Genomic DNA, 20,632 nt, shown 5'->3' with positions numbered 1-20,632 from the left:
GGGCGAAGCCTAGGGAGCCCTTGGGAGAAGCCCCAGGACAGAGGCTTTCTTCTCCAGGCTCCAGAACCAGGAGGTTTGGGGTTCCTCCCAAGCCCCCTGCCTCACTTTCATCCCTCAGTGACCAGTTGATGCTGCATAGAACACTTTATTTGACCAGTTGTTGTGGTAATTGTGGTGGTATCACAATTTAACTAAGTCCTGCTCCAGACACAGAATAAATTGGAGGGTAGGGGAGAGATGCAGGGGAAGGAGAGGACAGACAAAGAGCCAGCTAAATAATCTGAGAAGAGGGGGCAGGGAAGGGAAAGGAAGCTATAGCGAGAAACACACAAGCCACAGAAGGCAGCCTGGCAAGAGTGCCCGAAATGACACACTTTCAGCAGGTAAAACCTGGGCAAGCTTTCTCAAGTCTGCATTTGGTAAGTCAGACCTGGAGTGTGGAGCTGTGAAATAACCAGCACCAGACAGACAAGCCAGATACCTTTTAAGACAGGGACAAGAAGGCAGGAAGGGCTGGTCAGTTGAGGGACAGAGAGGCAGGAGGAAGGGAGAAGCTGGATTCCCGCTGGCTGTCCCCTGCCCTTGTTCTGGAAGCAAGGCAGGTGGTGATGTATTACAATGTGTGTGCGTGTCTGTGTAATTATTTATTGATTTTAGAGAGAGGAAGTAGGGGGGAGGGGGGAGAGAAACATCGATTTGTTGTTTGACTTATTTCTGCATTCATCAGTTGATTCTTGTGTGTGCCCTGACCAGGGATTGAACCCACAATCTTGGAGTATTGGGATGATGCTCTAACCAACGGAGCTACCCTGCCGGGCTACAATGTGGTTTTGACCCAAAGTTTCATCAACATTGGCTTTTTCCCTTGGGTTAGTCCAGGCCTAGTGTCAGATACCCCTTATCCAGCTGCTCCTGGACCTCACAATTCGTGCAGGTGAGAAACTGGATCCTGGTCTGTGTCAGCATTCTGGATAAACTCAAAGATGAATTTCACCTGGGTCTCGTAGACTTGGACTGAGATTTTCTCGTTGATTCCATGTATGCTGAAGGGTAGGAAAGGAGAGAGCCCACTGCTGAAGCACAAATTATTGGAGAGCACTCCCCACCCCATAACCCCTGAAGCCACTGGCCTCTGACCCTGGGGTAGGAAGTGGGCAAGGTGGGAGAGGCCATTTGTAAGAAGTGAGGTCCTCTCCCCAGGATCTGAATCCGTGCCAAAGAGCAGTAGGGGTACATAATAGTACACCCCTGGGGAGTTCAGAGTCATCTCCTGCTCTGGAATTGCTCGAGAACTTCTCTGAAATGATCTTTCCCATTCCCTTAGGCCAGGGCTAGACTTATCTCGAAGCCAGCACTGCTGCCGCCCCCGCCTCCCACATTACTAGGGGCACAAGAGGTTAGGGAGGGCAACTCATGGGCTTCTTTACTTTCCCTGGAACTTTACTGTCAGGCCTCATGCCCACAGCCTGCTATACAACATAAAAAACACAAGGCACAACCAAACCACACATGTAACCTCAAAGATGAAAGGGAACAGAGTAACTACCCGCTCCTTCATTAAAAACATAACAAAAAACAAACAGCCCAGAACAAACCCAGGAGAGCTGTCCTTAAGCTCATATTCAAGTACTTTCATTCTGTTGGCAACTGACCTACTGTGGGGAAATCGGGTCCAGATATGACAAGGAGCAGAGAGGCAAACAGAAGCCATACTCCCATGCCCCAAATTTAAAATTGGCTGAAGAACCCACAAAATAGTAATTCACACACAGCAGTTAAAATGGGTGATCATGTCTTAGGTTCTTCTAGTGTGTTTCCTTCTGAGAATTCAAAGCAGGTGCCCATCTCTGACCTCTCGTGTGTCTGCATTTCACTGAGTGGTAATCAAGAACTCTGGAGTCTCCCCTTTTTGGGGGAGAAAATGAGGTTCAGAGGGTCAGTACTCTCCCCAAGGGAGGAAGAGCTGGAATTAACACTCAAGGGTCCTAATTCCACCAGGTTCTATTCAATCATCGTTTTTATCTCCATCCCTGAAAAGTAGTGACCAATTCCCACACACTCTGGCAATCAGGAAAGCTGGCCAGTTGGGTTCTACAATGTCTCCATTTTAGTTTGTGAAAACCCTGGCCTTCTCCCATTCTGTGGACTTTCAGGAGAAAGGGGTGGGAAAGGGACAGGTCAGTTGTATCAAACCTGTTCTCCTCACTCACCTATGGAATTCCTGAGGCTGCAGGTAGATGGGGCTGAACCGATAGATGCTATTGGTGAGGTTTGTATAGTGGCGGCTGTCTGTCTGACCAATACAAATACCTAGAAGGGAAAGAGCAAGAGGAAGGGGGTTTTCTGTGAGCAACCAAGCCAGGGAAGAGCTGGAGGTGGGCTAGCTGGAAAACTAGGACTCCTAAGTCACTGCACAGCAAAACCTGGGCCCTCCTGGGAGCCTGCAGCTATAAGTATTTGTCATTTAGCCTACCCATGTTCAAAATCTTGCTGAAACACCATTTCAGCCAGAAACATGGAAGCTCCTCCCTAGGGCATTAGTGAGATATCCCTTGAATGATCCAAAGCTACGTGTCCTCTCTCCACGATGACCATAGAGGCTAATACCTTTATTTCATACCCACAGTCAGGCTGTTTTAGAAATCTACAGGGCTGGGAAGAAATAGGTTTATAATTGTTTGTATGGAAAAATATATAATACAAGAATAAACTGTTTCATGCACTCACAATTATAAACCTTTTGCCCACCCCTGTAGGTATCACTTCTTTATTGCCTTGGCTTTCTTCTGTATCAACTTAGATAAAAAAAGAAACACCTCTGGGGAACTCTACTGCTATAAAATGCAATCCTCTTAAAGTGGAACATAACTTCCTATTATTTGTATCCTCTGTCTTCTGAGAGTCAAACCGCAGGTTTGGGAAGTCCCAGGATTTTCTCCAGTGTCCTACTTTCCTGAAGCAGCTCAACCAATTCCCCAGCTGGGGCTGGGACTTGTCCTGATAGGAGTGTTCTTTGGGAAAAGACCCCTGGAGCATCAGTTGAAGTGTGATGGGATGACGTGAGATGGTAACTTGTCTTTTGTTCTGTTTTCCACTCTTGGTTGCAGATGGGTAGCTAGGCGCTTCACAAACCTTGCTTTGGGGATTTCTGCCAGTTGATTGTTGCCTATTTTTTTTCTGTAAAAGCTTAACTTTGTCACTGGGATTATAGCAGATACCCCAGAAGGGAGAGGGTGGTAGGGACCCTTTGAGGGCCAAGAGAGGAGAATATGCAATCGTGAGGGCCAGGGTCCCTGGATGGTGGGGACCCAGGCCGTGCTGTGTGGCAGGAGTCTGAGGAGATGGCTGATTAGTATCTTCAGGGAGGTGGTATCTCAGATCTAGAGTCAAAGATCTCACTCTCCACACAGGCCAGGGAATGAATCAGAGGAAACTTTCAACCTGAAGTGACTGTGTGGCTAGGACAATGGATGTCTCACAGATAAACACAAGGACCGATGACTGGCCCAGGGACTCCAATGCTGTGCTGCTGCTACATAAAACAGCGAGGGCCTGATTCAAGGTGGAAGTGGTGGGGTCCTTGGAGGCCTCATTAATGTCTAAGGTTGAATTTCTTGAGGAGTGGGGCTTACAGTCAGACTTAAGTTGATTAAAAAAACAAGGCTGCTCTTTGTTCGTGCCTGAGTTAGTGGACATAGAATTTCACAGTAAGCTCTTTAAGGACGCATGTTTAGCAGAGGAGCAGGTCCTAAGTACGAGCTTAGACAGTGTTTGAGGGAAACTATGATTAAACCTGGATAAAAAGAAACTGGACCCAGTTCTTAACATTAGAGCACTTCCTCCTCACACCATAGGCCAGAGATTCTCAAACTGTGGTCAGCCGTTATCTGGTGTTAGAATCCCCTGGGGGATCTGCTTAAAATACAGATTCCAGGGTCCTCTCCAGAGCTGGTTAACCCAAACCTCTGGGAATAGGCCCAGGTAATCTGCATTTTAATCAATTCCCTAGAGGGATCATCTTCCATTCATAAATTCAAGAGTCACTGTCGACAGTGGGCTGGGGAAGGTGTAGAGGGGCTGTTGCTGGAGAGAATGGTGTAAGTGCAAATAGTGTGGGCTGGGAGGTGTTGCCAGGCTTCTGATTTTCAGCTCCACTGCTGAGCTGTACCCTAGAATGGATCAGAATCACACTAGGGGAAACTTGGCTCCCTCCATGACTCTTCCAGGAGAGGGGGAGTCTGGGCCCGTCCTCTCCTCCATTCACTCTGGTCTAGGTCAAGCAAGAACCCAGGCTTGACCTGACCTAATTTATTGTTTCTGCTCCTTTCCTGTTTGTTTTCTCACTTCCACGCCAGGGAAGGGGGTGGTGGGATACAGTTCCAGTCACATCAGGAGGGGAAGCAGCCAGCTGTTTTTAGGCTCAACAGCTGGGGTGGGGGTGGGGAAGTGGACATTGCATAGAAAACAGTTCCAGCCCCCACCCCCCTCCAGCCACAGCTGATGAAGTCATTACCTGGGACAACTCTGACCTCCGGGAAGACCGACTGCACCGTCTGGCGGATCAGCTGGTAGCCCAGGGCCTGGTCATCAGAGGGGCTCACAGGCATGGGCTCAGTGGCATCCAACACATGGAACTGGACCCGATCATCAGCCACAATGTCCTTGGCTAGTTTAAGGACCTTCAGGGAGGACACAAAGGGAGTTTGATTTCTTACTAATCTGCTATCCAAGAACTATAGGAATTTAAAGTCCTGATTTCTCTTGAGCATGGCAGAGCCCTGGAGTTACAGAGGAGGCTCATTTTAGTGCTGGGACCTAAGTTCAGCCAACTGGCTACAGGAGATAAAAGAGCTGGGTCTTCCTGGAAAGCAATCTACAGCATAGTTGATTTAGGCTACATGTTTGGGAGACTTGCCTCACAGCCAGGGGGCGGGTAGGGAACTGGAAAATCGGGAAGTGATGGGTCTTTCCCTTGGGCTGTGAGCCGTGGGCCGAGTGAGATTGTAGGAGTCAGCAGACTGCAAATCTCAACCATCTCGAGAATAGACATGATGACCTCACTTCCACCTGGGATAGTCTCAGGTGAGGAACAGGTCACACACTTGCTTTCCCCTCTCTGGGCATCCCTGCTTCCTGTTTGTGACCAACTGCACTGGAACCAGGAAGATGAGTTCAGCACACAAATAGCCAGGAGTTGGGGGACTGGCGTTACAAAGTTCTCTCTCTGCCTCCTTTCCTCAGGAAGGAACCCGAGGAAGCTCCTAGAAAATTCAGTCTGAAATGACTAGAGATGAATCCAGGAAAAGTTTTGGCAGGATGTAGATCAGACCCTGAGGATCAGGTCACATGGAGCCATGTGGGAATGGACCAGGCGGCTGGGTTAGGGTGGCCCTCCAAACCCACCCAGCCATGCAAGAAAAGCCCCAGCACTAGTCGTAACCCCTCTGACCAGCAGTTGCTTTAGAACTCCCTCTGTCCTAGATTGGGTAGAGTCTCATAGTTGGGGATCACCTAAATGGGGCATTATCTCAAGAGTGCCCCTTTTAGGTCAGTGTTCCCTAGAAGCATGCTAGGAGCCTGGAAAGGAAATGAAGTTTCCTACTTGTGGCTTAGAACCCACTGTTTGAACCAAACCAATATCCTGCTTTTGGATTGGGGGGGGGGGGGGGGGAGAGTGGTCTATTCAGAGCTTATTTTACTCTGGCACTTGTATCCCAAACACTATTAATACAGAAATATATAGGCTTGATTGACATATTCTTGACGCACTGGGAAGTTCCTGAAGTCATTCCCTTTGAGGTGGGTTGGGACTGTGCCTGCTGCTCCCCTGGCCCAAATTACATAGATTCCTGCTCCCAGAAATTGAAAAGGGTAGCCAGATTGGACTCCCGTCTGAGAGGCCACAAGAGCTCAGTCTCCTCACTAGCTGTTGGGCCAGGGGCTCAAGGTAAGTCCTGTGTCTCTCTCATTTCTAACTCGTAGTACTAAGAACATTAAAGGCATGCAAGGAATGTTGAACACATGATATTTAAAAGATGTGGACCAATAAAAATAATACCGGGAGTTGTCTCATTAAGTGGCTTATCCAGGGTTAAACAGTCAGTACCGCTGGGCTGGATGTAAAAAAACAATGTTTAATTGCTTCTGAGTACACACAGGTTGAAGTGGTGAGGAGTAGAGCTAGCAAGAGGGTAGTGCTCATTTAAAATGAATTCCTTAGTGGTATGAATTTTGAGCCAGAATTTGAAGGAAGGATATGAAACTGCTGGAGAACAGGCAAAAAGCAGTCTGAACATGGAAAGGGGCATGCACAAAAACTGAGGAAGACACCAAACTTTGTGCCTCAGCCAGCCACTTATTGCTGTGTTACCCTGGGTAAGCTCCTTAACCTCTCTGTGCTTCAGCTTGCTCGCCTATTAACATGTGGATAGCAATAGCACCTACCTGGTGAGTGGTTGTGACCATTACTGAAATTAACATATGTAATGTTCTTAGGCCAGTGCCTGGCACATAGTAAAGACCCAGTAAGTGTTAGCCACTATTTGCCTGTTTAGAAAAGAGGGACTGCCCGGCCGGGCGTGGCTCAGCGGTTGAGCGTCGACCTAGGATCCAGGCGATCAGGGTTCGATTCCCGGTCAGGGCACATGCCCGGGTTGTGGGCTTGATCAATGACTCTCTCATCATTGATGTTTCTGTCTCTCTCTCCCTTTCCATTCCTCTCTCTGAACTCAATAAAGATATATTAAAAAAAAGAAAAGAGGGACTGTCCTGGGCAATAATGAGAGGCACAAGGATGGGACTATGAGGAGGGGCTCATCAATGGTGAAAGGGACCCCCAAGTTACTTTAGGGCACATTATCCCCATCTCTAAGCTCCTCTAGTCCTTATAGCACCTTCCCACAATAGTATGTTCTTCTCTGTTATATGTGTAGATAGATTTTCCTCTCACGTGGATGGTAAATTTGTTGAAAGCAAGGACAACAAATACTTCATTACAACATGGGCAGGTTGTCGCCCAGCCTGTGCGTGAGTACTTCCAGTGGCAGGAAGCTCACCACCGCGTGTTCTACTCATTTCAGTTATGAATGTCTTTCCTACAATGAACTGAGATACCGAGAGACAGCTTCCTGCAGCATCTAAGCCCAATTTTTTTTTTGGGGTATTGCATATACTTCACAGGATATAACCCAGTACTGGGCACATCATGAACACCCAGCAGAATTTCACCTCTGTGGAAATTAGAGGCCTGTGCTCTCGCTGCCTGAATGCTATCCCCCAGGCCTGTGCTCCTTCTCAGGTTTCAGTGTAAATGCCTCTGCAGAGGGGACTGACCACTGTATTTAAAGCTGCTCACTGCTCCATCCCACCCCAAAATCACTGAGACACATCATCCGTGATTCTCCGTGACACTTCTCTCTTACTCGCTGGTGGCCGTCTTCCCCACTAGGCCACAAGCACCACTGGAATGGGAATCTTGTCACCACTTTCCCAAGTGCTTATATGCCTAGCCCACAGGAGCCACTCAGAAACACTTGGGGAACCGTGAGGGGAAGGAAGGAGTGTTCTGTATTACCCTCTAGGGGAGCGGCCATCCGGCCTCTCAGGAGCTCATTACCACCCAAGGCTCCAGACTCCCAAGCTCTCCTTCAGGTGGGGGCTCCCTGAAGCATCTTCCAGTGGCCTTCTTCCTACCCCTTGAGGCCCATTCAGAACAAACCTTCCTTTCCATGTGGTGGCCTATTGGAGTTCTGAAGACTATGGAGACCTATCTACATCCACATGGGAGAGACCAGTTAAAGATGGAGGAAGGAGACTCTGGGAGCTGTTTGTGTTTCCACAGGACCAGCCCAGGGCTCTGTCCCCATGGCCCTCAGACCAGCAGGGAGTGTCCCTGATGCATGGAACTGGGGCACTAGGGAGTGGAGTGACGAAGGCAAAGGTGCTGTGTGCTTTCGGGATGACGGAGCCTTTCCATTCCTCACTGGGCAGGTGGGCAGGATGGGCCGAGAGATTCCAGGGCTTTCATCAGATACACCGGGAAGGAAGGCCAATGTGGCAGGGGACAAGCGAGGAGGGAAGGGTGCCAGAGCCTGGGGAGATGAAAGCCCCAGCTGGTGGAAACAGCACTTGAAAAGGGCATGGAGTGGTAATGAGGCTGGAAAAAAACTGGTGGAAAGAAGCTCAATGAGGGGAATTCAGTGACTTCCTGGCCCCGGGAGCCCCCAGAGAGAAGACAAAGGTTGGCACTTGATGAAAAGCAGGAGAGCTTGGGGATCACATGGGTCCCAACTCCCCCGGAATGCCGGATGACTCTGGGCTGGTTGTTAACCTGTCCCCGTGCCCCTTCCGCAAAGAGGGGGATGCCTCCCACCCTGTGCGACAGAACAAAAGCTTTGTGTGGGGAAGAACTTAGGAGAAAGGACCACAGACACCTAAGTGGGGGTGACCCTTGATGATCTGTGCCACACACCCCGGAAACACCACCCACCCCTAACTCAGCTTAACTCTGAACACATTATGTACCCCATAGCGGTTCAGCTGCCTCTTTCGATTGTTTTTTAAAGGGTCAAATTTATCTCTTGCATTCTCAACCTGATGTGTAATAAGCTAGATTTTCCTGTAGATGTCAAACATTCTGTGTAATTTCTACTCACCCTTCAGCTTCCAGCTCAAATGTCACTTCCTCAGGGAAGCCTTGTGTGTCCCCACACAAGGTCTGCTTCCTCAATATATTCTCTAATAGCACCTGGTCCCTTTTCGTCATAACACTCATCACAAGTTGCCATTATTCATTCATTGTTACAGTTTTTAAGTTGATGTTTGTAGCAGACCATTGCAAGGCTCTGTCCTCAACTCTCTTCCCTCCTAACTACACATCCTTCCCGTGCGATTTTACTGACGCTAGAGGTTTCCATTATGTGAACAGCACTCTAGCCTGTATCTCCAGTTCATCCTCGCTCCAGACCTGAGGCATTTATAATCACCTACTAATATATTATGAGCTTCTCAACCTTCTGAACCAGTATATTTCTCTGCAAAGTTGCTCCTCTCGAATTCCCAATTTTTGTTAAAGGGATCAGCACCTGGCCAACTACCCAGGTGAAAAAATCTTGGAGCCATCCCACCTTTCTCTCACCGCACATCTGTCTCTCCCACACCTCTTGTGGGTACCCTCTTCGCCACCCCGTGACCATGGCCTCAGTTCAGACCTTCATCCCCTCTGCCTGACAGGTCACCACAGCTCCCTGTCTCTTCCTACTCCAGTATTTCCTCTGCATTGCTGCCATCGTTAGTTCCCTAAAAGCAAATCTGAGATCACTGCCTTGTTTGAAGACCTCTGACAGTTCCCTTCTGTACACAGATGAGAACCCAGACTCGTCCGCATGACATACAAGGCCTTGATCTCCAAACTACACCTCCATTTCCGTCTCTCATCACTTTTCCCCAATTTATCCTACCCTTCAGCTTTATGTGACTTTAGCCTTACTTCTAGCAAAGTTCTGTTTGTTCTTTAAGCCCCAGCTCAAATTTCCAGGGGTCAGAAGAGGCTTTCCTGACCCTCACAGGGTAGCATCAGTTTCCTTCTTTGAATTGGTCCTATTTTCATTTGTTCATCCCAAACTGTTATAATCACAGTATAGTGTGGTAGCTTAAAGCACAGAGCATAGAGTCTGGAACTAGGCTGCTAGATGGGTGATCTTGGGCATGTTACTTACCTGTGCCTCAGTTTCCCCATTAAATGAGGATAATATAGTTCCTACCTTATAGGGTGGTTGTAGGGATTAAATGAGTTGTGTGTATATTTTAGGACAGGACCACATGCATAGCAAGCCCACTATGTTTGCTACTATTATTACTATTTATCAGTATTCATTGCCCACCCCCACACTTCAAGTTCCTCTAAACCAGAGATCTCCTATCCTAGCCAAGTACCTTATTTGGTACTTGGGGGTCTTTGAAAACTGTTGGTTTAACACTTGAGAGACTGAGCCAGCCCTGGGTTGCAGCTAAACCCAGGTCTTGAGGGCCAAACTTCCTGATGCTCAACCAGTCGTCAGGAATATATAGTACGTACCTCCTGAGTTGTCTGTGTAGGGTGAATCCTGAAGTTGACTGTGGCCTGGGCCAAAGGGGGGATGACATTTACCTAGAGGGAGAAACACACACCCTGGCCTGAGCCAATCTCAGATCCCCACACCTGACCCCTGCCTAGGAAACGCCAACTACCACCGTTAGGGGGAGAGGGCGTTGATTTGATTTAAAGGTCTGGGGTTTAATTTTTTTTGGTAATTTACCTTTATTGTTGACAGTATTATAGATGCCTCCCATTTTTTCCCTTTTGCCCCCCTTCACCTAGCCCCCTGTACCTCTGTTTCTTAACTGGCAATTGGGGCGATAGTACTCATAGAGCTGTTAGGAAGATCAAATGGAGTAACAAATGTTAAAGTATTCTGGACAGATAAAAACACCACTCATATGCAAGGACACAGTACTATTATTTCAGTGGACACCCCAGGCAGCTGGTGAAGACAGCTCTGTTCTGGCTGACATAAGCTAGGAATTATTTCTGAGGTCCCATTCACTTCTACTCAACCTGGGCTCCAGATGACCAGAGCTCCACAAGGCTACATTGTATTCTAGGTGAATTGTGCTACTTGAGGTTGTTTTGGTGGTGCTTATAATAATAGGAATGGTCTAACTCCTTTCACGATTTCAGAAAGGCCTATACCTATGCTAACTAGTGTGGCTTGGCTTCTTTTAAACAGAGATGCCCCTGAGTGGCCAATCCAATTGGAAGTAGACTAATTTGCTGAAAAGTAGCTCTTAGAATAAAAATTTATCAAAGTATTGTTCACTTGAAACTTATTTCTATAAAAGAATTTGTTTGCTAAGGCCACCCAATATTTAGTGTATTTTAGGAATGACAATGTGTGTATTTTAAGTGCTGTATATATCACAAATGTTATAGATTTTATAAATCGCAGTTGAGTTTCTCTTTTCAACTCATGGTACTACTAGGGGAAAATACATTAATCACTCATTAAATTTGTTAGGTGGATATATCTTTCAAAATATGAGGAAGAGTAATAAGATTTTTGATAATAGATAGGTTAGAAACCTTTAGTCTACATGACAAAATGGTAGGTAAATATATAACATGTTGAATGAGTATTGGTCACAAGAATTAACTCCAAAATAAACCCTCTTCACAGCAGCATAATGGTTGTCTTTTGTACAACTCAAAGAACCTGAGGAGATCACGGACACCTCCTGAAATACTAATATACAAAATCTGACCAGCGATTTCAGAGAGTTTGGAGGCCTCAGCTAGAACTCTTGCTCTTGAGGCTTAGCCAACTGATGACACAGGGTGGTTCGGCACTGGGCCTTCCTATTACTCCAGTTGTAACCAGATAAGGAAGGGGGGCCCGGAGACAAAGCCAAGGAATGGAGGGGTGGGTGGGGAGCAAGGAAAAGGGAGGAACCAGAAGATGTTACCTTTACCCCTGCCTTGAACATGGTGACTGCCGTGGTGGTCCTGACCAGCGTCCTGGTTATATCATCTCTCTCCATTAATCTAAAGCAAAAAGACTAAGATCAGATGTTGTCCAATGGGGAGAAAAATGGGTTGGAGGACCACCCACTCTGCTGAACCTTGGAAGAGCTTTCAGACCAGGAGGAACATCCTATATTTGAATTACATATAGTGTCTGGTGGCTGAGGGACAATTACTAGTCAGGTCCAGTAGAGCCACGGAGAGGGGACTAGGTGGTGGGTAGATATGGGGGGTGGAACGTGAGGGAAGGAAAGATAAAACCTTACCTGTTTACAAGGGGTCCAAACAGCCACAGGTTGTTGAAGACTATATTGATAGGGAAGGAAAACTGAAAGAAAGAACCAGGTCAGCAGGGTTTCAGAGGGGTCAGCATGACAAGGTCACTGTACCTGAGGCCTGGGTCTCTTCCTACTTTAGATCTGCCCTGAGGGCCCTCAGCAGTAGCCTCAAGGATGAGTGGGAACCAGCTCCCAAGGGTGCCTGGGTGTGTTAGGTCTTAGGACCTCAGATAAGCACTAAGAGCCTCAAGAACAAGCCAGGTCCTCGCGTCTTGGCTCAGCCTCTGGCTGAGAATTAGGGAGAACGGGCAGAACAATGGGAAGCAGTAGGGCCAGTGCTAAGGGGGGCAGAGTCCTCCCACACCTCACTAGCCAGTTGCTGCAATGTCATCTTCAATGGCCCACTTCCATACATGTTCGGTATTGGTATCTGCTCCAGTCTGGAAGAGAAAAGGAGTTCTCGAGACTTACCCAACCCCAGTCAAAGGTCAACAGTCTGAGGTGGAGACGGAGTGGGACAGGGGGTTTTAACAGGCCTGGCCGGGGGGTCTTCTATTCACCTCCACCAACTAAGCAAACATGGCAGAGAACAAGCGAGAACACCTCCTCTCTACCAGCAGGAGCTGCCTCTGTCTACCGAGTCTGAGTTAGGGCACCCCATCACTTACCACACTGTGGCAGAATTGTCAGTCTCCTCCACTAACTGTGGGTTACTTGAGGAAAAACTGTTTTTCCCACAACTGTATGTCCACTACTAGCCTAAACATGGTAGGTAGTCGGTTGAATATTTAATTCAATAAATACAGTTCTTCTCCCCAGTTTGCTAACAAAACAAAACAAAACAAAACCACACCCACACAGAGGTGAACGCTGCTACAGATCCTCCTGTCCTCACCCACAGCCAGCAGCCTTTATTTATCTCTGTCCTCTTACCAGGGCAGGTGGAGAAATTAGACAGTGCACGTCACTGCCAGCTTGAGTTTCTAACTTCTGGTCTGGGCTTTGGACTATTCCAGCTACTTGACCTTGCTTTTGTTTGCTAGCCTTTGTTTGCCATATGGGCAGATCCCCTTCTGACTTCTCTTGCCTGGGTACTGGTGGCTCTGCCCTCCCTGCAGCCCTCGCCATGGCTTCTCAGCCCCACTTCGGGGCAGGAAACTTAGCTTCCTCAAACTCAAAGTGGGAAAGTGCCAGGTATTCTATCCTGAGCCTGGCAAGGGAGCAGGGCCAGGGGTTGCTCACCGGCTGACAGCAGCTGCAAGGATGCCAATGGTCGTCTCCTTCGGAGGAGCTGAAGAGTGGCCAGGAGTCATGTTTACTTGTAGCATGAGGTTAAGTGAACCCTTCTCTGAGACTGAAACCCTGCAGGAGAGGATCAGAGAGGGCCCTCCTAACTTTCTCCCACCTTGAATTATCCCATAGGCCCACAGGCTGATCTGCACAGTGGTCTGGTGGGCTAGGAGGTCAGCTTCATGCTACTTAATATAGAGTTATTTCAGCATGGCTTGCAGTGACCAGGCAGGGGTCATCTCAGATGGGTGAGAAGGCCTTCAGAGGTGGGGGTGGGTTGCTTTACTCACATGGCAAAGGGTTTCTTAAGGCTGGGAATGAAACCATCCAAGATGAAGCTACCCTCATCCACAATGAAGGCGAGCTGGACACCCCTTGCCTGTAGCAGGGCTGCGATCTTTTGAGCTCCGTTTGCTCCTGACAGCTGCAGATATTGAACCCAGAGCCACAGTCTTTCTCAGCCAGACCTCCACAGAGAGCTAATGGAGACCCACTTAGCTTAGGTAGGGGCTCCAGTATCTCTCTGCCCAATCTCCTTCCTTGGAGGAAAGGAGTGGGGGCAGGACTCTAGACAATATTGCCTCACAGATTCCTGGAATGTCAGAGCTGGAAGGGCCAAGCAACCCCATTTCAAAAAAAAAGGACTGGGACCCAGAGAATGAAGCAATTCACTAAGGGTCAAAGCAAGCAGCACTACTGGAAATAAAACATATTCAATGATCTCCCTGTGATTTCTCTTTCCATCAAACCACTGTTTCTCAAGGATTAGTTGACAAACCACCTGCCTGCTTCAGATATAACCAGGGAGTTAGTAAAAAATTCAGATCTATGCATATTATTAAGTGAAAGAAACCAACCTGAAAAGGCTAAACACTGTATGATTCCAACTATCTGACATTCTGGAAAAGGCAAAACTATGGAGAAGTAAGAAAATCAGTGGTATGCAGACTGGTGCAGCCACTATGGAAAACAGTGTGGAGTTTCCTCAAAAAATTAAAAATTGATCTGCCATTTAACCCAGTGATCCCACTTCTAGGAATATATCCTAAGAAGTCTGAAACACCAATCAGAAAGAACGTATGCACCCCTATGTTCATAGCAGCGCAATTTACAATGGCTAAGATCTGGAAACAGCCCAAGTGCCCATCAGTAGATGAGTGGATAAAACAGCTGTGGCACATTTATACTATGGAATACTATGCAGCTATTAAAAAAAAAGGCTCTATTATTACCTTTTGGTATGGAGGGACCTGGAGAGTATTATGCTAAGTGAAATAAGCGAGGCAGAAAAAGACAAGTATAACATCATCTCACTTACATGTAGAATCTAAAGAACAAAATAAACTGACAAATAAAATAGAACCAGTGGCATGGACGCATGGAACAGACTGACGAATCTCAGAGGGAAGGGGGAAGGGGGGCTGAAAAAGATTAATTGAGGAACTTATATGCATATGTGCACAGCCCAGGGACATGAGAGAATAGGGCGGTGAAGGCCTGGGGCGGGGCGGGAAGCAGGTGGAGCAGGGCAATGGAGGGAAAAAGGGGACCTCTGTAATACTCTGAACAATAAAGAAAAAAAAAAGATCAGTGGTTGCCATGGGTTAAAGGAGGGTGAAAGGGATGAACAGGCAGGGCACAGAGGGTTTCAAGGGCAGCGGAAATACTCTGTATGATACAGTAATGATAGACACATGTCATTGAACATTTGTCCAAACCCATGGAATATATAACAGCAAGAGTGAACCCTAATGTAAGCTATGAGCTCTGGGGGATTGTTATGTGTCAATGTAGGTTCAACTGTAACAAATGTACCACTTTGATGGGGGATGGCAATACAATAATGGGGGAGCCTATGAATGTGTGGGGGTAGGGAGTATATGGAAAATCTCTTTATATTCTCAATTTTGCTGTGAACCCAAAACTGCTCTAAAGAAAAAAACGTCTTTTAAAAACAAATTCAGATCTATGACGCAGGGCCCAGGAATAGATTATAAGGCATTTTGGTTAAGGGCCTTAGATAGTCCTGGCACACAGATACACAAAGAAGTTGGCAAACCACCACACCATATCTTGAACACACTACAGCTGGGGAGCAAACTGTACTGGGTGGAGGCACCCCCACTCCCAGCCAATAGGGGTCCCAGAGATAGGCTTAGGATGAAGAGGCTCTACCTCCTCATCATGGCCCAGAGCAATGAAGAAAGATCTTCGGGGGATGTAATTTCTGATCAGCAGGAGCTCCAAGGCCTGTAGGATCGCCTGGGGAACAGAAGCATAACAGAAGAGGAAAAGGGTTATTACCTAGCAGGAGTACCAGGCATGAGAGACATTCAGCTATCTGCATCAGGGCTGGTGTGACTAGGGTTGGCTAGACTTTCTTTAAAGATAACAAATTCAAATTGTCCTGGAGAATGGCATAAAGGAAAGCAGAGCTCTGCATAAAACCTTTACCGCCTGGGCAAAAGTATAAATTTATCAATGTCAGAGTTGAAAAGGTCCCTGGGGATCGTCTACTCTAAACCCTATTTCATGGTTGAGAAATCAAGGCCCAGAAAAGACTGATGACTGGAACCCAGGTCTCTTGGAGCCAAGGTCCTTTCTCCCATAATAACCTCCTGCCTCCCAGGGGTCAGCCAAGCATCCCCCTTCCTAGGTTGATCTTTAGGGCCCCAAGGCAGAGGGAGCATAGCATTTCAGACCATCACAGAGTTCTTGTTGTCTAGTGTGCCTCGGCCATGGATGAAGCCATCACGTTCCAACCCAGAGAACGGGGGCACCTCCCAGCCTTGGACAGGGGCAGGCACCACATCAATGTGAGCCAGCAGCATGTAGGGCTGCAAGCTTGGGTCCGAGCCTTGAACAGTGAACAAGTGGCTGTATTCTCCCACGACTTCATGCTGGATAAAGCTTCTTTGGAACACAGTAGGAAAGACTAGAAGCAAAGGGGTAAAAAGCAGGGAGAGAAAGCCAGATTTAAGTTCCCTTTAGTTTCCCCACCATTTGGTGCCCCTGCCCTTAAAAAAAAAAAGGGGGGGGCCTTCTTTAGGAAGCCTTCTGGGACAAAGCCAATCTGATTTCTGATTTGCCCACACAACCTCTGGAATTCGTCTTTCCCATATTTTAATGTGCTATTGCTGTGTAATGACATGCATGTCAAGACTCCATCATTCTGACAGTCAACAGCTCAAGACTGGCTTGGTCTGGCCTATATAACATGTTGTCATGTTATAGGACTATACAAACTAGGGATGTGTTAAATTTAGAATATAAGAGGCCCCAGGATCCAAATTACTTGGAACCAAACAGGATCCTTATATATAAAAGAAATCACAAATATTTTCTTTTAAGGTTGTGGGCTTGATCCCTAGTCAGGGGCATGCAGGAGGCAGCCGATTAATGATGATTCTCTTATCATTGATGCTTCTCTCTCTCTCTTTCCCTTCCTCTCTCTGAAATCAATAGATATATTAAAAAAAAAAAACAACCAAAAAAACTCATTACTTCACACCAAATAGTTAAAAAAAGAAAGAAATATTTTCTTTTAAAAAGCAATACTCCTACTGTTTGTGTAATATGGACATAAAAGATTGTTCTGTCCAGCACAAGGCCGCACTTCTGCATCCAAGTGTGAATGTTCCCAGGGTCAGTTACTCAGGTTACAGATAAGTCTTTACACAGGTGGCTTTAGATACATGGGAGAAAAAACTTTGCTCTCCCACTAGACTTTGTTGGAAGAATCCACAAATACAATGTGGATACCTGAAAACAAAAGCCCAAAGGGAATGTTTTTGTCAGCCAGCCTGTCTAATTTACTGTCACTGTACATTTATTTCTGTATTTTTGTCTCCTATTTAGTGAAGACTTCCAGCCTGGCCTCAGCCTGGCTGCTGGGGATTGATCCGAGAGCCACCTGTCCCAGAGTGCTAGAGAGGGGCCTACTTGCTGCCTCTAGGCCAACTTCTCCCACACATGACAACTTTGGAGGGGCTGCTTTTTATTTGATTTAGGAAGGTGGCCCTGCTACTCTCCATGAGCTTTTCATATGGGGTGCGGGAGGTTCCAAATCTCCTTTTCCCTCTTGACCTATCCTCTAGCTCATGGGTGGTGGGGGAGAGGAGAGAGGACCAATGTGATCGCTCAGGGGTGCTTACTGCCCAAAAGCTCAGAAATGTGTTAGTAATAAATCTGGAGTAGGGCCTGTCTAGGTGGAGTGTGTGTGTGTGTGTGTGTGTGTGTGTGTGTGTGTAGGTGTTTGTACGGAGGTGGTGGAGGGAGAAGCATGGGGCACAGATCTGGAAACTTGCGTAGGAAGAAGGAATTCCTAGTGTTACCTTCTGATTTATTATCACATATTAAGGGCAAGGATGGGAAGAGTTTAAACTCTAACCCAACAGCTATGTACATTAGTTCTTCAAAGGACAAATCTATAGTCTCTTCTCTGTCTTCACTCTAACTCCTGGATTCTCCTTTCTATGCCTCTCTACTATGCACAAACTCAAAAGAGACCCATGGGAATTAGATTGTCCTTTGGTCAGTCACAAAGTAAACCTCTTTATCACCTGTTAAACAACTGTGTCCCAGTCCTAACTTTCCCATGACTTTTCCACAGTCTGTGGCTGACCTCTGTGAATGTATTCTCCAAACTCAGCGAAGGCTGTCGTGTTGAACTCCTTGGGGCTGAAAGACACTGTTGGAATCTGGACGGCACCTGTCAGATAGTCAGAGATGGGAGATTACAGATGATAACAGTCATTGGTCTTTCCACAGCCCTCTGTGCATAAAACAGCTTTTACATTCGTTATTTTATTTGGAGGGCAAAACAATTCTTTAAAGTAGGTGCTGAAGTTTTCCCTAATTTGAAGGTGAGGAAACAAGCTTAGAGAGGTTAGAGCTGCTCAAGATTGTCCCTACATGAACAGTAGAACTGGGATTTAAATGCAGGCTTTTAGGGTTTGTTTAGGTTAATATGGTTCTTAAAGGAAAGTAAAATCCAAGATGGGATGGGGGATGGAGGAGGTGGAGGAGAGTAGATTTTAGACCTTGGCTCTGAGTGGGAAGCTGCTATAAATTGCTTCCTAAGGCCTCACTCTGCCTCTAAAACCACCATCCCTTTGATGAATCAGGAGCGCATAGTCCTGGGTCCCTCCATGAATGAGGCTCTGTGTGCAGAGAGCAGGCTTATTCCTCATGGACTGGCTTATCCAGAGTCACAGTGGTCTCTTAGCTAAGGCCAACTTTTTGAGCACAGGATACCTGGGAAGGGGTGGATTTAGAAGCTTCCAAACAAGCTCTTCAGTACTAAATAATCTCATCTGCTTTATCCAGATGTCTCAGTTCCTGAACTGCCAATAGTCTCATCCCTTTGAGCCATGAAGGCTTTGCACTCTCAAAAAGTTCCATTATTGCCCTGCCGGGAGTGGCTCAGCAGTTGAGCATTGCCCTATGATCCAGAGGTCATGGTTCAATTCCCGGTCAGGGCACATGCCCAGGTGGCAGGCTCGATCCCCAGCAAGGGGTGTGCAGGAGTCAGCCAATTAATGACTCTCTTTCATCACTGATGTTTTTATCTCTCTCTGGAAAAAAAAAAAAAAAGGTCAACACCACAGGGGATACACAGGGAATTATGAGACAAACTTAATTCTGTACTCAGTTTTTACTAAGGATCAGCCTTACATCATTGCCCACTATGTAGATGGGGAAGCCAAGGTTCAAAAAGATGAAATAAACTGCCTACACGAGAGGCAGGGTCAAGATCTGAACTCAGGAGCTTTGTCCCCTGTTCAGTTCTAAGCCATATTGCTATAAGGTTCCTATTTTAGGTTCTTATCTAGCTTTTGCTTTCTTCTGTGCAAAGAGCCTCTGGTGAGCAGCTGCCCAATCCCTTTCTGAAGACTACTTATCCTATGCTTTGTAAAAACACTGCTACCCAGCCGGGCATGGCTCAGCAGTTGAGCATCGACCTAGGATCCAGGAGACAGCAGTTTGAATCCCGGTCAGGGTACATGCTGGGGCTTCGGGCTCCATTCCCAGTGGGGGGCGTGCAGGAGGCCCCCCATCAATGACTCTCTCTTATCATTGATGTTTTCTATCTCTCTCTCCCTCTCCCTTCCTCTCTCTCTGAAATCAATAAAGATATATTTAACACACACACACACACACACACACACACACACACACACACACACACACACACACACACTCTCTCTGCTTTGCCTCCCAGGCCTATATCATTCCAGCACTCCCACCGTTTCTATTCAACCACACGGGTTACCTTTTGGCCCCCGCATCCACCTGCATATGTTTGCTCAGGCAGTTTCTTTTATTCCATTACTTAGTGAAAGGGGAAAGCCTGGAGCTAAGCCCGATGAAGAAGGACCTCATTATCACACAGGATCTAGCACGCAACAGAAGTTTTTGTTTTTTTCCTCCTGGAAAATGCAGATTCAGAAGGTAAAAGAGTTTAAGCCTTGGCTTGAGATCTAGGGGACAGATATGCTTTAATTATCAGAAGAAATTAGGAACATGCCACACTCCAGTAGTACCCCCCACACTCCTTCTTGGAGCCATCTGGTGTCCAGTGGGCCCTACAGGTGCTTAATGTTGTCACCCAGTGCCCACTCCTTGCTGTGGGGTCCTGGAGAAGATCATTGAACTGACTTAAGCCTCAATTTCCCACCTCCTTAGATGATAAGATTTAGGATCATTTCGTCTTAAAATAACGCTGAGATTTAAAATAAGTCAAAACTTTCAAAGGTTAAAAGTACAAATACCACGGCAAGCAGGGGCTAGGGTGGGTGACAGCCCAGCCAACAGAGGCAAAGCTGGAGCTTTCAGGCTGGGCAGGAAACAGCGGGGTCCCTCCCCAGAAGTCAGGCCCGGGGGACAGGCGGCGCCCCTAAGCCCGGGCACCTTGCGCGGGGACGGGGGCTGGGGCTGCGCTGCGGCGGCGCGGAGCTCGAGCTGGAGGAGTGCACTCTGCCACGGGAGCGGGGAGCGCCGGGCTGGGCCCAGGAGAGAGGGGCCCACATCTGGGCACAGGTGGGCGCAGGGGACCCGGCTCACCTTTCAGCGATTCCTTCATTGCGACGCGTTCCTCTTGGCTGAACTGAGCAGGAATTGGCGACGACCTCGGAGGCTCCTCGCCGCTCCGGCGCTTGGATCTGGAGAAGGTGGCGACGCCCAGCAGCAGCACAGCCGCCAGGGCCAGCACGCGGACGCGCGGCCGAGCCATTCTTCCTGCAGGTCCGCGCAAACTCCCATCCCGAGGTCCTCGCCGAACCACCTTTCCGGTTGCCTCGTGGCCTTAGCTCCACCTCTCCTCAGATCTGGCCAATCATCGTTGGCATAGGGCTGTGGGCCAACCAATCGATGCGACTGCCCCGCCCCAGGCCCGCAAGGCCTTTTGGGGGTTGTGGTTTTCGGCCCTCTAGCGGGCCTAGGTGGAGTGGAGGTGAGGTGCGGGCCCCAGGCATGTGGTAGGTCGTGTCTGTGCTTGATTATCTGC

The 20,632-nt window shown here is 47.7% G+C and overlaps 1 protein-coding gene across 1 annotated transcript; it reads right to left on the bottom strand.

Annotated features, from left to right (window-relative positions):
• On the bottom strand, nucleotides 1-20,372 carry PM20D1 (peptidase M20 domain containing 1). The gene is made up of 13 exons (XM_016215198.2): nucleotides 20,191-20,372; nucleotides 17,750-17,836; nucleotides 15,828-16,060; nucleotides 15,301-15,387; nucleotides 13,416-13,549; nucleotides 13,078-13,197; nucleotides 12,200-12,275; nucleotides 11,824-11,885; nucleotides 11,500-11,578; nucleotides 10,076-10,147; nucleotides 4,514-4,679; nucleotides 2,211-2,310; nucleotides 1-1,043 (listed from the first exon to the last, which is right to left on the bottom strand). Exons 1-13 carry the CDS (start codon nucleotides 20,357-20,359, stop codon nucleotides 920-922), a joined length of 1,509 nt encoding a protein of 502 aa, XP_016070684.2. The 5' UTR covers nucleotides 20,360-20,372; the 3' UTR covers nucleotides 1-919.
• Nucleotides 20,373-20,632: the final 260 nt, after the last annotated feature.

This window comes from Miniopterus natalensis, chromosome 19, assembly GCF_054644295.1.
Source record: "Miniopterus natalensis isolate mMinNat1 chromosome 19, mMinNat1.hap1, whole genome shotgun sequence".
NCBI lineage: Eukaryota > Metazoa > Chordata > Mammalia > Chiroptera > Miniopteridae > Miniopterus > Miniopterus natalensis.
Note: the sequence above shows the minus strand (reverse complement) of the source record. Positions and strands in the feature narration are given on the sequence as shown.